The sequence below is a fragment of the Haliotis asinina genome, chromosome 12 (assembly GCF_037392515.1).
Source record: "Haliotis asinina isolate JCU_RB_2024 chromosome 12, JCU_Hal_asi_v2, whole genome shotgun sequence".
NCBI classification, from domain to species: Eukaryota; Metazoa; Mollusca; class Gastropoda; order Lepetellida; family Haliotidae; genus Haliotis; species Haliotis asinina.
The window spans coordinates 6,315,946-6,340,694 of NC_090291.1; the positions used below are offsets into that span (position 1 = coordinate 6,315,946).

Below are 24,749 nucleotides of genomic sequence, written 5' to 3' on the forward strand. Positions count from 1 at the left end.
CACGCAACGAAAGAACAAAAGGCTATGGGAAGGGGATAACATTAGATATGTCCGAAACAGTACGGCCTAGAAACCACCTGAACCATGAACACGGGATTGAGAGTAACACAGCGGTGACAAACATGGTGGCCTAGATAACGCGTGGACGTTGTGCGCAGTATATTACGTTGCGCAGGTCTTTTGTCTGTCTCCATCAACCAGTTTCGAATTAATTCTGCGTGGTCAAGGGTGTGTGTCGCTGTGGGTGTAACTGTTTTGGTTCGATTTCGAAGATGACTTTCCCATGTGTATAATTTTTTGAGCGGCGACGGTCCATTAACACTTTCAGTAGTGTCGAATCGTGTCCATAAAGCAGAGATGTTCTTTCTGGACACACCAAATGCCGTGCCACAGTTTGGTAAGGTGCTTGTGATTTCCCAGTTAAATCATTCAGTTGAACAGACGTCCACCTCGGCATATATGCTTCAGCTATAGTGCCGTGATATGGTCTGTTTGAATTACCGCAGAATAGGTCTTTCATAACTCATTTACAGACTATCATGAGGCACGAGCTCATCACTGGGTTACACTGTTTCGTCTACGGCTGCATTTATGAGAATTACTCGTTCGTTTTCTGTAGCAATAACCCGATTTCATGACATACGTCTACGTCAAGATTCTTCACCACCCTGGTACCACAGCGTGAAACGTATAACGGGTTTCATCAACAGTGTGATGGTTAAATACTGGCTTCCATTTCAAAACATCACTTTTCCATAACTCAAGCGTAATGTATCCGTGAACTGACAGTTTATTGGGTTAGTTAGATAATATTGTAATTTAAACGTTGTGTACTTTTCGTTAACTGAGTAGACCCCAAATTAAAAAAGAATCAACACATGGGAGAATTCTTGCTTTTGTGACAATACATGGTGACATTTGGAAGTGAAGGCGTGCATTAACCTAACACCAAAGCAGCTGTGTTTTGAAGATAGACGCAGGCGACAGGGTTGGGAATGTTCATAGGGAAAGATACACCATACCCTGATATAAAAAAATAACGAAGTGTCTATTATATAAATAACAGCAACCCTTTATTTACAACATAAATAGTTCATACAAACACGTATCGTATGTATGTATGTATGTATGTATGTATGTATGTATGTATGTATGTATGTATGTATGTATGCGTGTATGCGTGTATGTATGTATGTATGTATGTATGTATGTATGTGTGTATGTATGTATGTATGTATGTATGTATGTATGTGTGTATGTGTGTATGTGTGTATGTGTGTATGTATGTATGTATGTATGTATGTATGTATGTATTTAGTAATCTAGTTTCTTTGTATGCATGTGTGCATGTGTTTGTGTAATCTAGTGTCTGTGTGTGTGTAATCTAGTGTCTTTGTATGCATGTGTGTATGTGTGTGTATACTTTAAGGGTATGGTGTGTGAAAGCATTGCACTTATTAAAAGTTAAATAATTATTGTAGTTGGCACTAAGTAGCTTAAAATTGTTATATTGTTAATAACAAGCTGATTAATAAAATGGGAATTCATCTTGTTAAATACAGATCACTAAAACAGGTGAAAACATTATGATTGCACTGTATCTTTTCATTTCGATGTCTCATTGAGAAGTCTTTGATTTATAATGAGGTTTATCCCCAGGTGTAAATCAGGTATATCCGGGTGTACATTTAGGTATATCCCTGTCAGATGTGTGTCCAGGTGTACCATCCTCAGGTTTGTCTCCTTGAGCACTAGGTATTGACGCACGTACACCGGTCCCCTCCTCAGGTGTGTTTACATGTGTGCTAGTCTCCTCCGCCGGTATATCTAGAGATGTGTATGTTCCTTCGTCTACAGGGACTACAGTCCCACCAGAAGTTGCTTCAACTGGGGTGCCGCTACTCTCAGACTGAGTGTGTCTCCGAGGTAACGTGGAGTAAGCCGGGGGTGGGTACGAGGGAATGTCTACGTACGGGGGGAGATCATTGAGGGTGAATACTCCTACGGGGTTATCATAGGCTTCGCACCGCTCCTGAGCCTGTTGTCGGGAACGTCTTGCTAACCGACTCCTCTGAAATGACGAATGTAAACAACAATGACAAGATGGTAATGCAAGTGTAAGGTTCATATCAACACAGCTCGTATGACGAATCACTCGCGCACTCATACACACTCATATCAAACATATACACACAAACTTAACTAAATACACGTAAGCACGAACTCACGCACGCACACACAGTCACTCACTGTTACACACACACACGCGCGCACACGTACACACACATTTTGTTTTGTGATTGTAGGTGGGAATATGCCAGCCAGCCAGCCAGCCAGTTTATTTGAGTCTCACCTCATTATAGTAAAATGCATACAGATACATTGGAAAAAGACACGTGTTTAAAAGGTAATGAGCCACTCTGTACAGAGTTATGAGAGACGATCATTATAAAACATAAGAAGACATTAAATGAATAGACGGAATAAGAAATATATATGTACAATAAATATATAAAAGTTTCTAAAACATTAAGAGTGATAAAAGAATGATTTTCTACGCTTTAAAATATGAGCGCAGGTTTTGGCAACTGTAGGAAATATCACAGGATCTGAAAGTATAAAACTAGCACGCTCTGCATCCTGGCGTTGAGGGAAGTTGTCTAGTGCATCACAGCGTTCCATTAGCTCACGTCTAATATCATCACATAGTATACATCTTAAAAGGCCATCACATTCGTCTTCGACTTCATCTGTACAAATAGATCATGTTCTTTCCTCGAGTGGTGTACTTGTGTATCGGCCGGTTTCTACTCTTCGAGGCGCAACTCCGCTTCTGAACCTGGCTAATGCACTCCTATGTGATCTGGGGATCTGTGCTGTGACGTAAGGTTCTGTGACGTAAGAGTCCTTGAAGCGGGCGTACAATCTCAGGTTGTTCCCTTCCCTCACTACACTTCTCACCACGTGTCGGGGACAGTATCTGTGATGTATAAAGTGGCCGAGACCGAGGTCGCTGAACTTGTGTTGAACTTTGTAAGTCCAGTTACGTTTCCGTCTTACATCCCACTGCTGGGACCAGGGCCAGATCTGGTGTGTCGTACGACCACTGTCCATATTCCTTAGTCGCATATAGTGTCTACTGACAGAACACCACTGTCTTACGATGGGCGGGGTCCAACCCATGTCGCCTGCAACCGCTTCATTTGGAGCAAATTTTCTCAGTCCAAGGAAGAAACGTTTGGCCCTGTTTTCTACCGCAGTGATGCATGAATACTGACTGGTTGCACTTCAACATTTCATTCAATTCTGATTCTGCCAAAAGGATTATATCATCTGCATAGGCCATTTTTCCGATTTTTGAGTCATTAACAGACACACCGAGATCAAGAGAGGCAACTGTACTTAAAAGGTCATTTATGAATATATTAAATAAAAGTGGGGAGAGTAGACACCCTTGTTTCAAACCACACTTGACCAGGGGGTATAAGCACCATTTATACGCACAGCACACTGGACATTCTTGTATAATGAGTGAATAGCTCTGACTTCTTGATCGAGAAGCTTTCTCCATAAAAGATTCCCATCAATACAATCGTAGGCCGTACTATAGTCAATAAATGCTACAAACGTCGATTTCTTCATGCCTTTTCGTATTTCTATGATGGAAGTTAGACTGGAGATGTGGTCCGTTGTTGATCTGCCCTGTCTTAACCCGTTTTGTAGGTCACTGATCAATTCACGCTCTTCACTGAATTTAGTAAGTCTGGAATTCAACACTCCACAGTAGAACTTGTATGAAGCTCATGCTAAAGTGATCCCTCTGTACGATAATGGGTCTTCAAGGTTACATGTGGATGACTTCGCAACTGGATTTATTATAACCTTACACCATATATGAGATGATCCCTGATTTAAAACATAAGTTAAAAAGTTTGTGCAAAATGAGTTCTGCATTTTCTTTTTTGAGGACTTCCACGGGTATATTGTCCACACCTCATGCTTTTCAATTCTTTGCTTGACTTAAGGCTGCTCTAATTTCCTCCATACTAATGTCACTGTTCAGATCTGCATCCCCAACTTCATTATTCACGAGTGGCGAATCGTCTCCCTCGTCAATATTAGCATTCAACAGGTTGGAATATGCCTTCTTCCACGTCTCCAAAACTTCACTGCGCTCTGAACTTACTGATCCATCTTCCGACTGTACTTCCATTGGTATACCTTTCCTGCGTTCCCATGCCACCACTACTCTACCGATCTCTCCCCAGAAGTCCCGTTTGCTTGACTTACATAAACTGTCCAGATCTTCAATTACTCTCTGTGTATGGGATCGCTTAGCCTTTTGCACTTGTCTGTCCAGATTTTTTCTTTTCTGAACGTAGACTGCTTTCAACACATGCTTGATGGCTCCTCGGCGCCTAGTGCAGTTCCTCTCCGCCTGACACATATTCTTCCAGAGCTGGTCCAGACTGGGAGTCCACAGCTGCTTGCTGCGATGTCTCCGTTTCTTCCACTAGTATTGTACTCCACTCGCTTGGTCGGTAGCTGGGAGTGCATAGTGTTTACAAGATAGTCTGTGAAGATATCATATGCAGAGTTGACATCACATCGTTCCTTAACAGAAGAATCCAACTTGACAATCAATTCTGTTATCATCGCCCTGTCTGCCTCCGACATAAGAAAATCTGGCTGAATGTTAGACATATCACACCTTGTGAACACCACCTTGTCTTCAGCACTGTGTGGAGTCTGTCTCATATGCCCTCTATCAGACTGCACATTCACATCCCATGATAGAAATGAGTGATCCAGCTTCAGTATCACAGCCATACACTGTTTCCCTTTCGTTACCAACTCTTGTTACTCCGGGACAAGCCGAATAGCGACTCGTACCCCGTGGAAAGGATTCATATTGACGGATGAATCTCACAACTCCTTTAAACTGGAACAATTCAATTCCAGCTCTGCTAAACATTACAGAGGCACTCTGAAATTCCTGATTTAATTTTTGTATAGATTTTAAACTGTTAAATAATAAAGATGATTTGCTGAATACAGATTCTTATATAATTATTACCAGCTCTTCACTGTAATTCCCAAACACGGCTTACGAATCGCTCATTTGTTTTTTTCATCCTGAATAGTCAATCAAAATAACGTTTAGACATGATAAGAGAAATACTCAAATTTATATACTCAAAATACTCAAAAATTACTTTAACATACATCTCGAAGTGAGGAATTTGTGGAGAGCAATATAAATCAATGTACGCCGGTCCAACCTGTTATGTGAACTTGCATGTAACCTAGCTTGCTGCCAAATCCCACGGGGGATTTATGATGAACACGCTTAAAACATGAAGGACCGAAGAACTAAAATATGCCAAATGATGTGAAATGCAAGCACAGGGATCGAGTTAAAAGTTGGTGAGATATATAAAAATATTTCTGTGCAACTCATGGTTATATGTTATAAAGATGACTAAGGTGTGGGAAGCGCTCGTAGAATCTATCTCCAAAACATGTCCGCAAATCGCTGCTATACAAACATGAATAAATATTAACTAAAAGGAAAACAAAGAAGAAAAGACTTGCGCATCTTTCACCGCCCATGGCATTATCCTGGCCGTTAGCTACGTTCTTTTTACTTTCAATATGGATTATTTTATCAAAGCATGGATTAGTTCTGACTGGTTTGTGGTATTTTCACACACACAAACAAATATCGACACGGGTACGAGTCTTCGTGGAGGTCACGGAAAGGGGCGAGGGGTGACGAATGGTTGTTTTCCTTTCAAAAATTACAATTTTCAGTCACTAGTGTGTGATTTGGCATTGGAAACCCTGACCTTGTACATAAGAAAAGTATCAGAAAAATGGTTTACAGTGATTTATCGACCTTCCTGAAAAATGTCAAGATTCATAATGACACCACACGCACATGTAGGAGGCTCTCACGTTATGCACGTGCTCTCCATGCATTGTGCTTGCGTGTGGTGATGACTTGAAATGGTGCTGCATACGCAAGATGAATGTCATTGTAACGTTCCTCAATGGGTCTTCCTTATTACCAGACTTCAAAGTTTTGGTTCCCTTACTTCTTTTTGAAGAGTATATAACCATAAGTCTAAGTCTAAGTAAGTCTGTGGACGGGTTTTCAGAAAAAATTCAAGTGAGGTAGGTCTCACATATTTACGACTTGATGAATCCACGTGTATGGCTTTGGCTAATCAGTAAATACAAACATGATTCGAGAACTCCAACATAGCATTCGGACACTCTATACGACACAGCTCTACACCCATTAGACATAGCGATATAGTTGCTCGATGCTGTCAGCCACCCAGAGCAAGGATATGGAAGAACCTAAAGTCTCTACCCGTCTTCTGCGGCGTTTCCGGGACGATGTGGCGCAGCAACAGCACATGGAGACGATGACAACCAACAGAATCAGACACAGGATGATAGCCGCAGCCATGTAGATGGTCGAGCTGTAATTCACGTCGGAAATGTCGCAGTAGTCGCTATTATCCCCGCAGTTGTTGTAGGTGTTGCAGTGCATGCTGCTGTCGATACACCTGCCGTTTTTACACCTGAACTCGCCACTATAGCAACGTCCTGATCAACACAGAGGAAAGTGAAGACGTGTTAATTCAGAATATATGTACTGTCAGTAAACAAACTGTAATTGTGATAGATATGTCCAATTGAAGGAATATTGGAACGGAATAATGGTACTTTGTGAGTGTGCCATTTAGTGAAATTTTGGAAAAGTGAAGTAATTTCAATTGTAGATTAAGTTCCAGGATATTAACATGTGGATTTTCCTTTCCTATACACATGTGATGTGTGATTTTAAAATCACGTTCTGATTGGATTCTATGCATAACTGAGATACACATTGTCTCTTCGGATGTATTTATTTTTTTTAATAGTGTAATTTTGATTGTGAGTGATGGTTGTGAGTGATAGTAATGAATAATAGTTCTTTGTGACTGGTGTGAGTGATAGTTGTGTGTGGTGGTTGTCAGTGACGGTTGTGAGTGATAGTTGTGTGTGGTGGTTGTGAGTTATGGTTGTAGGTGATGGTTGTCAGTGACGGTTGTGAGTGATGGTTGTGTGTGGTGGTTGTGAGTTATGGTTGTAGGTGATGGTTGTCAGTGACGGTTGTGAGTGACGGTTGTGAGTGATAGTTGTGTGTGGTGGTTGTGAGTTATGGTTGTAGGTGATGGTTGTCAGTAACGGTTGTGAGTGATAGTTGTGTGTGGTGGTTGTGAGTTATGGTTGTCAGTGATGGTTGTCAGTGACGGTTGTGAGTGATAGTTGTGTGTGGTGGTTGTGAGTTATGGTTGTAGGTGATGGTTGTCAGTGACGGTTGTGAGTGATAGTTGTGTGTGGTGGTTGTGAGTTATGGTTGTAGGTGATGGTTGTCAGTGACGGTTGTGAGTGATAGTTGTGTGTGGTGGTTGTGAGTTATGGTTGTAGGTGATGGTTGTCAGTGACGGTTGTGAGTGATAGTTGTGTGTGGTGGTTGTGAGTTATGGTTGTAGGTGATGGTTGTCAGTGACGGTTGTGAGTGATAGTTGTGTGTGGTGGTTGTGAGTTTTGGTTGTAGGAGATGGTTGTCAGTGACGGTTGTGAGTGATAGTTGTGTGTGGTGGTTGTGAGTTATGGTTGTAGGTGATGGTTGTCAGTGACGGTTGTGAGTGATAGTTGTGTGTGGTGGTTGTGAGTTATGGTTGTAGGTGATGGTTGTCAGTGACGGTTGTGAGTGATAGTTGTGTGTGGTGGTTGTGAGTTATGGTTGTAGGTGATGGTTGTCAGTGACGGTTGTGAGTGATAGTTGTGTGTGGTGGTTGTGAGTTATGGTTGTAGGTGATGGTTGTCAGTGACGGTTGTGAGTGATAGTTGTGTGTGGTGGTTGTGAGTTATGGTTGTAGGAGATGGTTGTCAGTGACGGTTGTGAGTGATAGTTGTGTGTGGTGGTTGTGAGTTATGGTTGTAGGAGATGGTTGTCAGTGACGGTTGTGAGTGATAGTTGTGTGTGGTGGTTGTGAGTTATGGTTGTAGGTGATGGTTGTCAGTGACGGTTGTGAGTGATAGTTGTGTGTGGTGGTTGTGAGTTATGGTTGTAGGTGATGGTTGTCAGTGACGGTTGTGAGTGATAGTTGTGTGTGGTGGTTGTGAGTTTTGGTTGTAGGAGATGGTTGTCAGTAACGGTTGTGAGTGATAGTTGTGTGTGGTGGTTGTGAGTTATGGTTGTAGGTGATGGTTGTCAGTGACGGTTGTGAGTGATAGTTGTGTGTGGTGGTTGTGAGTTATGGTTGTAGGTGATGGTTGTCAGTGACGGTTGTGAGTGATAGTTGTGTGTGGTGGTTGTGAGTTATGGTTGTAGGTGATGGTTGTCAGTGACGGTTGTGAGTGATAGTTGTGTGTGGTGGTTGTGAGTTATGGTTGTCAGTGACGGTTGTGAGTGATAGTTGTGTGTGGTGGTTGTGAGTTATGGTTGTCAGTGATGGTTGTCAGTGACGGTTGTGAGTGATAGTTGTGTGTGGTGGTTGTGAGTTATGGTTGTCAGTGACGGTTGTGAGTGATAGTTGTGTGTGGTGGTTGTGAGTTATGGTTGTAGGTGATGGTTGTCAGTGACGGTTGTGAGTGATAGTTGTGTGTGGTGGTTGTGAGTTATGGTTGTAGGTGATGGTTGTCAGTGACGGTTGTGAGTGATAGTTGTGTGTGGTGGTTGTGAGTTATGGTTGTAGGTGATGGTTGTCAGTGATGGTTGTCAGTGACGGTTGTGAGTGATAGTTGTGTGTGGTGGTTGTGAGTTATTGTTGTCAGTGACGGTTGTGAGTGATAGTTGTGTGTGGTGGTTGTGAGTTATGGTTGTAGGTGATGGTTGTCAGTGACGGTTGTGAGTGATAGTTGTGTGTGGTGGTTGTGAGTTATGGTTGTAGGTGATGGTTGTCAGTGACGGTTGTGAGTGATAGTTGTGTGTGGTGGTTGTGAGTTATGGTTGTAGGTGATGGTTGTCAGTGACGGTTGTGAGTGATAGTTGTGTGTGGTGGTTGTGAGTTATGGTTGTAGGTGATGGTTGTCAGTGACGGTTGTGAGTGATAGTTGTGTGTGGTGGTTGTGAGTTATGGTTGTAGGTGATGGTTGTCAGTGACGGTTGTGAGTGATAGTTGTGTGTGGTGGTTGTGAGTTATGGTTGTAGGTGATGGTTGTCAGTGACGGTTGTGAGTGATAGTTGTGTGTGGTGGTTGTGAGTTATGGTTGTAGGTGATGGTTGTCAGTGACGGTTGTGAGTGATAGTTGTGTGTGGTGGTTGTGAGTTATGGTTGTAGGTGATGGTTGTCAGTGACGGTTGTGAGTGATAGTTGTGTGTGGTGGTTGTGAGTTATGGTTGTAGGTGATGGTTGTCAGTGACGGTTGTGAGTGATAGTTGTGTGTGGTGGTTGTGAGTTTTGGTTGTAGGAGATGGTTGTCAGTGACGGTTGTGAGTGATAGTTGTGTGTGGTGGTTGTGAGTTATGGTTGTAGGTAATGGTTTTCAGTGACGGTTGTGAGTGATAGTTGTGTGTGGTGGTTGTGAGTTATGGTTGTAGGTGATGGTTGTCAGTGACGGTTGTGAGTGATAGTTGTGTGTGGTGGTTGTGAGTTATGGTTGTAGGAGATGGTTGTCAGTGACGGTTGTGAGTGATAGTTGTGTGTGGTGGTTGTGAGTTATGGTTGTAGGTGATGGTTGTCAGTGACGGTTGTGAGTGATAGTTGTGTGTGGTGGTTGTGAGTTATGGTTGTAGGAGATGGTTGTCAGTGACGGTTGTGAGTGATAGTTGTGTGTGGTGGTTGTGAGTTATGGTTGTAGGAGATGGTTGTCAGTGACGGTTGTGAGTGATAGTTGTGTGTGGTGGTTGTGAGTTATGGTTGTAGGTGATGGTTGTCAGTGACGGTTGTGAGTGATAGTTGTGTGTGGTGGTTGTGAGTTATGGTTGTAGGTGATGGTTGTCAGTGACGGTTGTGAGTGATAGTTGTGTGTGGTGGTTGTGAGTTTTGGTTGTAGGAGATGGTTGTCAGTGACGGTTGTGAGTGATAGTTGTGTGTGGTGGTTGTGAGTTATGGTTGTAGGTGATGGTTGTCAGTGACTGTTGTGAGTGATAGTTGTGTGTGGTGGTTGTGAGTTATGGTTGTAGGTGATGGTTGTTAGTGACGGTTGTGAGTGATAGTTGTGTGTGGTGGTTGTGAGTTATGGTTGTAGGTGATGGTTGTCAGTGACGGTTGTGAGTGATAGTTGTGTGTGGTGGTTGTGAGTTATGGTTGTCAGTGACGGTTGTGAGTGATAGTTGTGTGTGGTGGTTGTGAGTTATGGTTGTCAGTGATGGTTGTCAGTGACGGTTTTTGAGTGATAGTTGTGTGTGGTGGTTGTGAGTTATGGTTGTCAGTGACGGTTGTGAGTGATAGTTGTGTGTGGTGGTTGTGAGTTATGGTTGTAGGTGATGGTTGTCAGTGACGGTTGTGAGTGATGGTTGTGTGTGGTGTTGTGAGTTATGGTTGTAGGTGATGGTTGTCAGTGACGGTTGTGAGTGATAGTTGTGTGTGGTGGTTGTGAGTTATGGTTGTAGGTGATGGTTGTCAGTGACGGTTGTGAGTGATAGTTGTGTGTGGTGGTTGTGAGTTATGGTTGTAGGTGATGGTTGTCAGTGATGGTTGTCAGTGACGGTTGTGAGTGATAGTTGTGTGTGGTGGTTGTGAGTTGTGGTTGTCAGTGACGGTTGTGAGTGATAGTTGTGTGTGGTGGTTGTGAGTTATGGTTGTAGGTGATGGTTGTCAGTGACGGTTGTGAGTGATAGTTGTGTGTGGTGGTTGTGAGTTATGGTTGTAGGTGATGGTTGTCAGTGACGGTTGTGAGTGATGGTTCTGTGTGGTGGTTGTGAGTTATGGTTGTAGGTGATGGTTGTCAGTGACGGTTGTGAGTGATAGTTGTGAGTGGTGGTTGTGAGTTATGGTTGTAGGTGATGGTTGTCAGTGACGGTTGTGAGTGATAGTTGTGTGTGGTGGTTGTGAGTTATGGTTGTAGGTGATGGTTGTCAGTGACGGTTGTGAGTGATAGTTGTGTGTGGTGGTTGTGAGTTATGGTTGTAGGTGATGGTTGTCAGTGACGGTTGTGAGTGATAGTTGTGTGTGGTGGTTGTGAGTTATGGTTGTAGGTGATGGTTGTCAGTGACGGTTGTGAGTGATAGTTGTGTGTGGTGGTTGTGAGTTATGGTTGTAGGTGATGGTTGTCAGTGACGGTTGTGAGTGATAGTTGTGTGTGGTGGTTGTGAGTTATGGTTGTAGGTGATGGTTGTCAGTGACGGTTGTGAGTGATAGTTGTGTGTGGTGGTTGTGAGTTATGGTTGTAGGTGATGGTTGTCAGTGACGGTTGTGAGTGATAGTTGTGTGTGGTGGTTGTGAGTGATAGTTGTGTGTGATGGTTGTCAGTGACGGTTGTGAGTGATAGTTGTGTGTGGTGGTTGTGAGTTATGGTTGTAGGTGATGGTTGTCAGTGACGGTTGTGAGTGATAGTTGTGTGTGGTGGTTGTGAGTGATAGTTGTGTGTGATGGTTGTCAGTGACGGTTGTGAGTGATAGTTGTGTGTGGTAGTTGTGAGTTATGGTTGTAGGTGATGGTTGTCAGTGACGGTTGTGAGTGATAGTTGTGTGTGGTGGTTGTGAGTGATAGTTGTGTGTGGTGGTTGTGAGTTATGTTTGTAGGAGATGGTTGTCAGTGACGGTTGTGAGTGATAGTTGTGTGTGGTGGTTGTGAGTTATGGTTGTAGGTGATGGTTGTGAGTGACGGTTGTGAGTGATAGTTGTGTGTGGTGGTTGTGAGTGACAGTTGTGTGTGATGGTTGTCAGTGACGGTTGTGAGTGATAGTTGTGTGTGGTAGTTGTGAGTTATGGTTGTAGGTGATGGTTGTCAGTGACGGTTGTTAGTGATAGTTGTGTGTGGTGGTTGTGAGTGATGGTTGTAGGTGATGGTTGTCAGTGACGGTTGTGAGTGATAGTTGTGTGTGGTGGTTGTGAGTTATGGTTGTAGGTGATGGTTGTCAGTGACGGTTGTGAGTGATAGTTGTGTGTGGTGGTTGTGAGTGATAGTTGTGTGTGATGGTTGTGAGTGATAGTTGTGTGTGATGGTTGTGAGTTATGGTTGTAGGTGATGGTTGTCAGTGACGGTTGTGAGCGATAGTTGTGTGTGGTGGTTGTGAGTTATGGTTGTAGGTGATGGTTGTCAGTGACGGTTGTGAGTGATAGTTGTGTGTGGTGGTTGTGAGTGATAGTTGTGTGTGATGGTTGTCAGTGACGGTTGTGAGTGATAGTTGTGTGTGGTGGTTGTGAGTGATAGTTGTGTGTGGTGGTTGTGAGTTATGGTTGTAGGTGATGGTTGTCAGTGAGGGTTGTGAGTGATAGTTGTGTGTGGTGGTTGTGAGTTATGATTGTAGGTGATGGTTGTCAGTGACGGTTGTGAGTGATAGTTGTGTGTGGTGGTTGTGAGTGATAGTTGTGTGTGGTGGTTGTCAGTGACGGTTGTGAGTGATAGTTGTGTTTGGTGGTTGTGAGTGATAGTTGTGTGTGATGGTTGTCAGTGACGGTTGTGAGTGATAGTTGTGTGTGGTGGTTGTGAGTGATAGTTGTGTGTGGTGGTTGTGAGTTATGGTTGTAGGTGATGGTTGTCAGTGACGGTTGTGAGTGATAGTTGTGAGTGGTGGTTGTGAGTTATGGTTGTAGGTGATGGTTGTCAGTGACGGTTGTGAGTGATAGTTGTGTGTGGTGGTTGTGAGTTATGGTTGTAGGTGATGGTTGTCAGTGACGGTTGTAGGTGATGGTTGTCAGTGACGGTTGTGAGTTATGGTTGTAGGTGATGGTTGTCAGTGACGGTTGTGAGTGATAGTTGTGTGTGGTGGTTGTGAGTTATGGTTGTAGGTGATGGTTGTCAGTGACGGTTGTGAGTGATAGTTGTGTGTGGTGGTTGTGAGTTATGGTTGTAGGTGATGGTTGTCAGTGACGGTTGTGAGTGATAGTTGTGTGTGGTGGTTGTGAGTGATAGTTGTGTGTGATGGTTGTCAGTGACGGTTGTGAGTGATAGTTGTGTGTGGTGGTTGTGAGTTATGGTTGTAGGTGATGGTTGTCAGTGACGGTTGTGAGTGATAGTTGTGTGTGGTGGTTGTGAGTGATAGTTGTGTGTGATGGTTGTCAGTGACGGTTGTGAGTGATAGTTGTGTGTGGTAGTTGTGAGTTATGGTTGTAGGTGATGGTTGTCAGTGACGGTTGTGAGTGATAGTTGTGTGTGGTGGTTGTGAGTGATAGTTGTGTGTGGTGGTTGTGAGTTATGGTTGTAGGAGATGGTTGTCAGTGACGGTTGTGAGTGATAGTTGTGTGTGGTGGTTGTGAGTTATGGTTGTAGGTGATGGTTGTCAGTGACGGTTGTGAGTGATAGTTGTGTGTGGTGGTTGTGAGTGATAGTTGTGTGTGATGGTTGTCAGTGACGGTTGTGAGTGATAGTCGTGTGTGGTAGTTGTGAGTTATGGTTGTAGGTGATGGTTGTCAGTGACGGTTGTGAGTGATAGTTGTGTGTGGTGGTTGTGAGTGATGGTTGTAGGTGATGGTTGTCAGTGACGGTTGTGAGTGATAGTTGTGTGTGGTGGTTGTGAGTTATGGTTGTAGGTGATGGTTGTCAGTGACGGTTGTGAGTGATAGTTGTGTGTGGTGGTTGTGAGTGATAGTTGTGTGTGATGGTTGTGAGTGATAGTTGTGTGTGATGGTTGTGAGTTATGGTTGTAGGTGATGGTTGTCAGTGACGGTTGTGAGCGATAGTTGTGTGTGGTGGTTGTGAGTGATGGTTGTAGGTGATGGTTGTCAGTGACGGTTGTGAGTGATAGTTGTGTGTGGTGGTTGTGAGTGATAGTTGTGTGTGATGGTTGTGAGTGATAGTTGTGTGTGATGGTTGATAGTGACGGTTGTGAGTGATAGTTGTGTGTGGTGGTTGTGAGTGATAGTTGTGTGTGGTGGTTGTGAGTTATGGTTGTAGGTGATGGTTGTCAGTGACGGTTGTGAGTGATAGTTGTGTGTGGTGGTTGTGAGTTATGATTGTAGGTGATGGTTGTCAGTGACGGTTGTGAGTGATAGTTGTGTGTGGTGGTTGTGAGTGATAGTTGTGTGTGGTGGTTGTCAGTGACGGTTGTGAGTGATAGTTGTGTTTGGTGGTTGTGAGTGATAGTTGTGTGTGGTGGTTGTGAGTTATGGTTGTAGGTGATGGTTGTCAGTGACGGTTGTGAGTGATAGTTGTGTGTGGTGGTTGTGAGTGATAGTTGTGTGTGATGGTTGTCAGTGACGGTTGTGAGTGATAGTTGTGTTTGGTGGTTGTGAGTTATGGTTGTAGGTGATGGTTGTCAGTGACTGGTGTGAGTGATAGTTGTGTGTGGTGGTTGTGAGTGATAGTTGTGTGTGGTGGTTGTCAGTGACGGTTGTGAGTGATAGTTGTGTGTGGTGGTTGTGAGTTATGGTTGTAGGAGATGGTTGTCAGTGACGGTTGTGAGTGGTGGTTGTGAGTGATGGTTGTGAGTGATGGTTGTCAATGACGGTTGTGAGTGATAGTTGTGTGTGATGGTTGTCAGTGACGGTTGTGAGTGATAGTTGTGTGTGGTGGTTGTGAGTTATGATTGTAGGTGATGGTTGTCAGTGACGGTTGTGAGTGGTGGTTGTGAGTGATGGTTGTGAGTGATGGTTGTCAATGACGGTTGTGAGTGATAGTTGTGTGTGATGGTTGTCAGTGACGGTTGTGAGTGATAGTTGTGTGTGGTGGTTGTGAGTTATGATTGTAGGTGATGGTTGTCAGTGACGGTTGTGAGTGGTGGTTGTGAGTGATGGTTGTGAGTGATGGTTGTCAATGACGGTTGTGAGTGATAGTTGTGTGTGATGGTTGTCAGTGACGGTTGTGAGTGATAGTTGTGTGTGGTGGTTGTGAGTGATGGTTGTAGGTGATGGTTGTCAGTGACGGTTGTGAGTGATAGTTGTGTGTGGTGGTTGTGAGTTATGGTTGTAGGTGATGGTTGTCAGTGACGGTTGTGAGTGATAGTTGTGTGTGGTGGTTGTGAGTGATAGTTGTGTGTGATGGTTGTGAGTGATAGTTGTGTGTGATGGTTGTGAGTTATGGTTGTAGGTGATGGTTGTCAGTGACGGTTGTGAGCGATAGTTGTGTGTGGTGGTTGTGAGTTATGGTTGTAGGTGATGGTTGTCAGTGACGGTTGTGAGTGATAGTTGTGTGTGGTGGTTGTGAGTGATAGTTGTGTGTGATGGTTGTGAGTGATAGTTGTGTGTGATGGTTGATAGTGACGGTTGTGAGTGATAGTTGTGTGTGGTGGTTGTGAGTGATAGTTGTGTGTGGTGGTTGTGAGTTATGGTTGTAGGTGATGGTTGTCAGTGACGGTTGTGAGTGATAGTTGTGTGTGGTGGTTGTGAGTGATAGTTGTGTGTGATGGTTGTGAGTGATAGTTGTGTGTGATGGTTGATAGTGACGGTTGTGAGTGATAGTTGTGTGTGGTGGTTGTGAGTGATAGTTGTGTGTGGTGGTTGTGTTTGGTGGTTGTGAGTGATAGTTGTGTGTGATGGTTGTCAGTGACGGTTGTGAGTGATAGTTGTGTGTGGTGGTTGTGAGTGATAGTTGTGTGTGGTGGTTGTGAGTTATGGTTGTAGGTGATGGTTGTCAGTGACGGTTGTGAGTGATAGTTGTGTGTGGTGGTTGTGAGTGATAGTTGTGTGTGATGGTTGTCAGTGACGGTTGTGAGTGATAGTTGTGTTTGGTGGTTGTGAGTTATGGTTGTAGGTGATGGTTGTCAGTGACTGGTGTGAGTGATAGTTGTGTGTGGTGGTTGTGAGTGATAGTTGTGTGTGGTGGTTGTCAGTGACGGTTGTGAGTGATAGTTGTGTGTGGTGGTTGTGAGTTATGGTTGTAGGAGATGGTTGTCAGTGACGGTTGTGAGTGGTGGTTGTGAGTGATGGTTGTGAGTGATGGTTGTCAATGACGGTTGTGAGTGATAGTTGTGTGTGATGGTTGTCAGTGACGGTTGTGAGTGATAGTTGTGTGTGGTGGTTGTGAGTTATGATTGTAGGTGATGGTTGTCAGTGACGGTTGTGAGTGGTGGTTGTGAGTGATGGTTGTGAGTGATGGTTGTCAATGACGGTTGTGAGTGATAGTTGTGTGTGATGGTTGTCAGTGACGGTTGTGAGTGATAGTTGTGTGTGGTGGTTGTGAGTGATGGTTGTAGGAGATGGTTGCCAGTGACAGTTGTGAGTGATAGTTGTGTGTGGTGGTTGTGAGTGATGGTTGTAGGAGATGGTTGTCAGTGACGGTTGTGAGTGATAGTTGTGTGTGATGGTTGTCAGTGACGGTTGTGAGTGATAGTTGTGTGTGGTGGTTGTGAGTTATGGTTGTAGGTGATGGTTGTCAGTGACGGTTGTGAGTGATAGTTGTGTGTGATGGTTGTGAGTGATAGTTGTGTGTGATGGTTGTCAGTGACGGTTGTGAGTGATAGTTGTGTGTGGTGGTTGTGAGTGATAGTTGTGTGTGATGGTTGTCAGTGACGGTTGTGAGTGATAGTTGTGTGTGGTGGTTGTGAGTTATGGTTGTAGGTGATGGTTGTCAGTGACGGTTGTGAGTGATAGTTGTGTGTGATGGTTGTCAGTGACGGTTGTGAGTGATAGTTGTGTGTGGTGGTTGTGAGTTATGGTTGTAGGAGATGGTTGTCAGTGATGGTTGTGAGTGATAATTGTTGTTCGTGGTTGTCAATGACGACTGTGAGTGATGGTTGTGAATGATGGATGTGGATGATGGTTGTGAATAATGGTTGTTTGTGACTGTTGTAAGTGATGGTGTTGAGTGATTGTTGCTAGTGATGATTGTTCGTGAGTGAATGAGTGAGTGTACTAACCTGTGTGGAAGGGTGTTACGAGAAGTCGAAATCCACGATCTTCACCATATGCGTTGCTGTAGAAGTGAATCACAGCGGTGGTGTTTGAGGTGACCAGTGATTCAGCGGGCTTTGTGCGGCAGATAACCGGTATGCCGGCTGAAAGTAGAAATCTATCAAATACAAATACGTAGAGTACACGTCTGTTCTGGTCTGTTTTAAAAGGAAAACGCTATTTATACTCGCATTAAACAAACTGACTTTGCTAAAATCAAGGCAATCATGACGATTAGCCCTGTGTCCTTTTATGCTACCTACATGGTACTCCTGCTTAATGTTAACCGAAAACACAAGGTATTGCTAATTACCCAAATTTTCACTGGAACCTGTTTGCAGTATGATTCAGTCGCCACGGATATGATGAATACCATTATTACTACCATATGTGCACGTCAACAATATTCCATTGACATTGACTTCCTGACCCTCCCTACCTCACCCACTCAGTCTAGTGCCATAGTAAATGAAATTGAGTTCCTGCAGGATTGCATCTGAACTTGGATGTCCCGCATATGTAATTGGGAACACGATATAATTTTGTAAGTTTGACAGATGAACTCACATGCATAAGGGACTTTTTGTCCGTAATTTATGACCACAAAGTCTTCACATTGTTTCATCATGCTATTTGTGTGAATCTGTAGATGGATGAAGCGTAGCATGAACCGATGTCCTGGCCTAGCTTGAAGAATCAGGTCACAATTCATTGACGGTTGGTAGTAGAGTTTTTCGGTCAGTGCTAACACAAACGGTTCCTCCACGACCAACCTTCTTCCACATCTCTCATCCATGGCAACTGAGGTAAGAAAAAACACAGTGTGTCTTAGACAGAAATAAGAACACGTATCTCTTAATCAGAAGCTAATTAACATGTTAAATGCTTTCTTATTTTATATTCTGTTATGATAATCCAGGTTAAGATCAGATTGGATTAATAATTCTCAAGTGCCACGATAAGCATGAGCCTCTAACTATGGGATTCGAACTATGGGACTTGCATGTTTGCACGCATGAGATGATCATGTAAACATTTACAGCAAGATCCCGGACATGCAACACAACACAACAGCATAGAATAACAAGTCTTAGAGGTCTGCTGATTGACTGCGTTATAGCGAGTGAGGAAACTTATATAAAGGGTTCACGTGGATCATTGGACGTAATCTCATTCAACAATCTCCCTGCCACAACAGTCTGGGTGTGTAAAGGGATTGTTCTCTAGTTCCCTGTATCTGTGTATACAGGTTGAAGATAAACGGCACCATTCTGTATAGTAAGCCATTTCAGTTATTCAGTATGATCTCACAAACAAAAATGTGTCTCGAAAGAAGTTGCGTGACAGGTTTAATTGAGGAAACGACGCGTCTTTAGATATCATTTACAGGCAAACAGTCTGAACACCGGGGTGGGGTGGGGTGGGTTGAGGGTCCAGGAGGTGGGGTGGTTGACATACATGTGATCGTCCTGGTAGCTGAATACTCGATGGAATCCTTGGGAATATTCATTGTAATTTCAGTCCCACAAAGTGAAATATAAGTGTATACGTGCACGTATACTTGCATCTTTATTCGCACGTTTACATGTATGCTCACTTGTACCTTTTTATTTGCATGCTTATTTATTCCTTTACTTCAATGTTTTCTTGTACCTTTACTTCTGTGTTTACATGTACATTTAATCTATGTTTACTTGAACCATTATTTATCTGCTTTACTTTTACCATTATTTGTATGTTTACTCTTGCCTTTATTTGTGCTTTACTTCTATGCTTACCTGCATCTTTACATACGGTTGTATTTGTACCCACATTTGTATTTTTGTCTTTATGTTAATGTACCTTCACGAGTACCTTTACTTGTGTGTTTATTTTCATGTTTAAAGTACCTATGCTCATACCGTTACTTGAACCTGTCTTTGTATGATTACCTTTATTGTCGGTGTACTTGTATCTGTATCTGTACCGAATACTGCAAGCCACGTTGTACCCGTATAATTACTTGTATGCTTACTGGACAGAACGGTTAATTCTACGATTTTTCAAACGTATTGATGACTGTGTATTGACTTGCATATTTACCTGACTCTGAATATATTGTAGTATTATCATTTAGCGCTTAAGAGAAAATCACCCGTAACCGTCTGTCGCCTCCAGCATGACTCGGCACATGACGTCACGTTGTGCTCCACCGGTCGGGACGCCCAGCACGAGAAAAAGCACACTGCTTTGTTACTACACTAAAGGCGTCTTCAGTGTCCTCGAATCAATCATTACTGGAGCGAGGCGAGGCAACAACTTACCCAAGAAACCACACTTAAGGCCATCGCGTCTGACAAATTTATTTTTCTTTGTAGACTAGACCATTGATACATGTTTTGCTCTTCTATGTATATGTCTTTCATTGCAGACCATACCGACAGGCCAGGACAATCAACGTGAAGTGACAACCTGTGTATCTAGATGTTAGTCGTGTAATATTTACAAGTTTGTCATGGTACATTGTCATGGTACATTGTCATGATACATTGTCATGATACATTGTCATGGTACATTGTCATGATACATTGTCATGATACATTGTCATGGTACATTGTCATGATACATTGTCATGGTACATTGTCATTGTCATGATACATTGTCATGATACATTGTCATGGTACATTGTCATGGTACCCTTGAACATAGGATAGCGAACGTGCTATGTGTAGAGAGTGCGGAATGGGCGTGGCTGGTTAGGATTTGTGCTCTCTTTTCATATGCGTCTTCAAACAGACATTCTGAATTATAGATTCAGAAAACCCTAGTCTCTCCAGGAAGCCCTATTCCATGATAATTGTCTAATTGTCATCATGTCAGTGACTTTGTCTGACCTGTTGTGTCATCTTGTCAGTGACTTTGCCTGACCTGTTGTGTCATCTTGTCAGTGACTTTGTCTGACCTGTTGTGTCATCTTGTCAGTGACTTTGCCTGACCTGTTGTGTCATCTTGTCAGTGACTTTGTCTGACCTGTTGTGTCATCTTGTCAATGACTTTGCCTGACCTGTTGTGTCATCTTGTCAGTGACTTTGTCTGACCTGTTGTGTCATCATGTCAGTGACTTTGTCTGACCTGTTGTGTCATCTTGTCAGTGACTTTGTCTGATCTGTTGTGCCACCCTGTCAGTGACTTTGTCTGATCTGTTGTGTCATTTGAATTAATAACTAAGTTTGTTAGTGGCTGTATCCTCAAGGGGAGTTGAAGTACCGTAAAATTATTGTCCCCCTGAGAAAGTACGTAACAGGTAAATTCGAAACTTTCCTTGTTTGATCGTAGAATATGTGTATTTTTAATGTTTGTCTTGATATATCTAAATTGCTGACAGCTGAAAGGATGATGTAAATCACGCTTGGGTCCATGCAGGAAGCAAATGTCCTGTAAGTCCTTAGCGTGGTGATCCATCTTCAGTAGTTGGTAATCTATAGCCCATTGTTTTCATTGTATTATCCTTTATAGTTAAACTGTTTCAGATCGAATTACTAGTTTTGCATTCTTCTCTGTGATATTCTAGTTAGTTTTACTCTCCTTTGTTGACAGGTTGTTACAATGTACCATTAATTAATATGTATTTTATAATTAATATTGCCGATGTGACGATAAATTTTAACTCACTCACTCTGTTGTGTCATCTCGTCAGTGAAATGCTTACCATGTCTGCTAATGAATACGAAATATCATATAATGGTTTGCTCCGCCATCAGTTCACGGTGCTGTGAATATTACGTAATATTCACTGCTAACTACAATACGATCTATGGTTGTGTCAGTGACTTTTTTTGAACTGTTGTATCATCTTGTCAGTTACTTTATTTGATCTCATGTGTCATCTTGTCAGTGACTGTGTATCATAGGCTTCATTCGCTAGGCGAACAGTTATGACAGTTTTGAAAGTAGAGACCAGCTCCGCCTGAATGAAAAAAAATAATTATGATCACATCACACTCATGTTCAAATTAGTTCTGGATCACCAACCAGTTGGGCTATACCTCGCCACCCTACATAGGAACAACGTTATTGAACAGACATTCAAGAGTTCTACGGGGGGCCTGGTATCACAGGGCAGACTTGGGGTGGTGGGAGTAGATCTGCCTACCTGTTGTTGATTCGGAATATACACGACCATAAACTACCCCCTTCGCAAAGGGCATCTACACCCATATATTCCAGTTTTAATGGCATCACCTGAATTTCAACGTAGCACTGATTTGTTGTGACGTAAGAATCCAGCAATGTAAACAGGTACCTCATTCAATGTAGTTAGCTGTCACATGTTGTGCAGTGTTGCCCTAAAATAACAGCCCACACAATATTGACAAAATATACACACGTACCTTGGGGAATGGCAGGCTCGGATGTATACACGTGACATAACAGCGACATACATACACACAGTGAACGGAGATCCAGCGCCATCTTGTGTATGTCACGTACTGGAGCTGACGACCAGCCATGCATGATGTAAGGGTGTATGTGATGCGCGAGGCCCCTCGTGTCACGTCGACTTCACATTGACAACATGGTGGGGCGGGCACTGGAGCGAATGTATGGGTAGCATGTTGTTGTTATTGTTGTTGAAAATTACCATCTCTACAAGTCAGACTGGTTTTGTGAAGCCGTGCATATTACTGCTGAATACGCCACGAAACGGGTCGCCGAATGTGTGCTTCGGTGTGAAGCCTGCCTACTCCAGTTGTTGACGATATCAATATTACAGGAAAATATCTGAGAAGAACAGAGTGAGTGAGTGAGTTAATATCTAACGTCACAATCGACAATATTTCAGAACATTTAATACTGAAATGGAATGTATGTGTATTATACAAAACTGTCCACAAAGGACAGTAAAACAACTAGAATGTCACAGTTAGCATTAAAATTAGCGTGGAAAGTTAAAGCTAATATCATTATAAAAACAGGCAATAGATTACCATACTAGGGACCACAGGGACTTCAGTACATTTGCTACCTACACAAACCCTGGTTGGATTTATACCATCCCTTCAGCCGGCGGCGAGTGTATAGAATGCTAGCCAAAATTAGAACAACGAAACTACTACGTTAAAAAAGCCTGGTAAGTTTACATTGACTTGAAAGTTTTGGGACTTACGTACTCTCTCAGGAAGACAATGAGTTTACAATACTTCAACCCCCTTTGAGGGTACAGCCGCTGACATTTCTAGTTACTAATTTAAACTACCACTCATTAAAACAATCTACCTACAGAACATATTACTCAAAATTCAATAATAAAATCAATTTCCTTTAAAAAACAAAAAACAAAAATAAATGAGCTGTGACTGTGTTATAAAGATTCTTAACGGTTTTTACAGTAAAATGCTCATCCCTTATGATGGAAGATTCAACACAGTCAAGCAGGATATGCTTCACCGTGACTCTCTCATCACAGAGAAGAACAGAAAGGTATATAGATTGTAGAAATTGTTGAATATCACTTACTGTATTAAATTCGTAGACACGTATCTCGTTCTATACATATTTATGTATTAGGTCAAACTTTGGAGATTGATTTTAGTACCTGGCCATGTGAATGGTTAACAGGTACCAAACAGAGGGAATGACTTTATTGTACTGGAATGCTTGTGTGAGGGATGCCTCGTACTGTGCTTGTGAGCGATGCGGGTGTATGATGCCGTGTATATGGTTGTGGTTGGTGCTTGTGATTGGTGCTTGTGGGTTGTGGTTATGAATAGTGGTTGTGAGTGATGGTTGTGATTGATGCTTGTGATTGGTGCTTGTGGGTTGTGGTTATGAATAGTGGTTGTGAGTGATGGTTGTGATTGATGCTTGAGATTGGTGGTTGTGGGTCGTGGTTATGAATAGTGATTGTGAGTGATGGTTGTGATTGATGCTTGTGATTGGTGGTTGTGGGTCGTGGTTATGAATAGTGGTTGTGAGTGATGGTTGTGATTGATGCTTGAGATTGGTGGTTGTGGGTCGTGGTTATGAATAGTGATTGTGAGTGATGGTTGTGATTGATGCTTGTGATTGGTGCTTGTGGGTTGTGGTTATGAATAGTGGTTGTGAGTGATGGTTGTGATTGATGCTTGTGATTGGTGGTTGAGGGTCGTGGTTATGAATAGTGGTTGTGAGTGATGGTTGTGATTGATGCTTGTGATTGGTGGTTGAGGGTCGTGGTTATGAATAGTGGTTGTGAGTGATGGTTGTGATTGATGCTTGTGATTGGTGGTTGTGGGTCATGGTTATGAATAGTGGTTGTGAGTGATGGTTGTGGATGGTGGTTTTGAATGATGTCTGTTAGTGTCGTCTGTTAGTGATGGTTGTGAGCGAAGGGCGTTAGTGATGGTTGTGGGTGGTGGTTGTGAATTATAGTTGTGAGTGATGGTTGTTAGTGATGGTTTTGAATGGTGTCTGTTAGTGACGTCTGTTAGTGATGGTTGTTAGTGATGGTTATTAGTGATGGTTGTGATGATTGTTAGGGATGGTTTTGAGTGATGGCTGTGAGTGATGTTTGTTAGTAATGTTTGTGAGAGGTGTTTGTGAGTGACGTTTTTGAGTATGGCTGTGAGTGATGGCTGTAAGTGAAGATTGTGAGTGATGGTTGTGACTGATGGTTGTGAGTTATAGTTGTGAGTAATGGTTGTGAGTGATTGCACACATGATAAGTTTTTCATATATAATACCTTTTTATATGACTTTAGGCTCAAAGTCCTTTCCTGGATGAATCGTCGATACCAACCTGACGTGCACTGTTCCTGTTCTTGACGAGTCATGACGAGTAACAACATAGAATGACGAAGGGACGTAATTTGCATCAGGACGTCTATCATAATGAAAAAAAGTCAAACCGTGTATTTTTTTCTGAAGTATTTGTTGCATATCGTTATGCAATGTTTTGTACCATTAAAACCCGCTCGTAAGCCTTTTGTGACCATGCTTTTATCCTTGGACAAGTCGAGTTCCGGGTTAAAATCAAAAGGATCCGTAATTATAATCTTAGACTTATCACTGCTATGATAAACTGTTAGAGGTGTTCCAAGTATAGTATTCCTTGAAGAAGGCACGTTTAGGCCCGGTCGTCCAAAGCAATTGGCTGAGGACCGTTTCGACCATTCGGGCATGCCACTTTCGAGTTGAAAATCGTTTCGTCCCCATTGTTAATTAACCTCCAAAACTGTCAGTGTTGTAATCAGCTGTGGAAACATATAGAGTAATGCGTCCCATAACATGCGTTCACGAAGTCATGATATTGTGCAAGATTATTGTTATATCTGTGTTTTATGTGTAGTCTGCCATAGACACCCTGAAACACATGTACCCATGTGTAGCCCATACAAATCTTGTATTTACATGACAAGTCGAAAAGGCGCAGATAAACACTACCTCTGTGAAAACCAGAAGCAGGGGTGTACATTGTGTCACTGCACATCCTTGCTAATTCAGCCGTGAGTCTATCCTCTGTGTGGCGTCCCGCCCAAATACTTATTTGGCATATCGTATTTAGATGCAATTAGATGCAAACATTTTCACAGTGGGCAACAATTTTATGGGACGAGTTTTATGAGTTCGGAAGATGGAAATTAAGTTGAGCGAGTGTTCAAGGACTTACTGTACAATTTATGTTTTTCAGATATTTGAATAAAAGTCCCATCTTGTCTCTGTGATAGCCTTACACTTACTTGTTAATACACACAACATCTTTATACCCATATGTTTCCTGCAGTATCAACAACTT

The 24,749-nt window shown here is 42.7% G+C and overlaps 1 protein-coding gene across 1 annotated transcript; it reads right to left on the minus strand.

Annotated features, from left to right (window-relative positions):
* Positions 1–1,049: 1,049 nt before the first annotated feature.
* LOC137258615 (uncharacterized) lies at positions 1,050–21,605 on the minus strand. Its single transcript, XM_067796314.1, has 5 exons — positions 21,367–21,605; positions 17,564–17,797; positions 16,963–17,100; positions 6,380–6,618; positions 1,050–2,071 (listed from the first exon to the last, which is right to left on the minus strand). The coding sequence occupies exons 1-5, from the start codon at positions 21,488–21,490 to the stop codon at positions 1,667–1,669; spliced, it is 1,140 nt and encodes a 379-aa protein (XP_067652415.1). The 5' UTR covers positions 21,491–21,605; the 3' UTR covers positions 1,050–1,666.
* Positions 21,606–24,749: the final 3,144 nt, after the last annotated feature.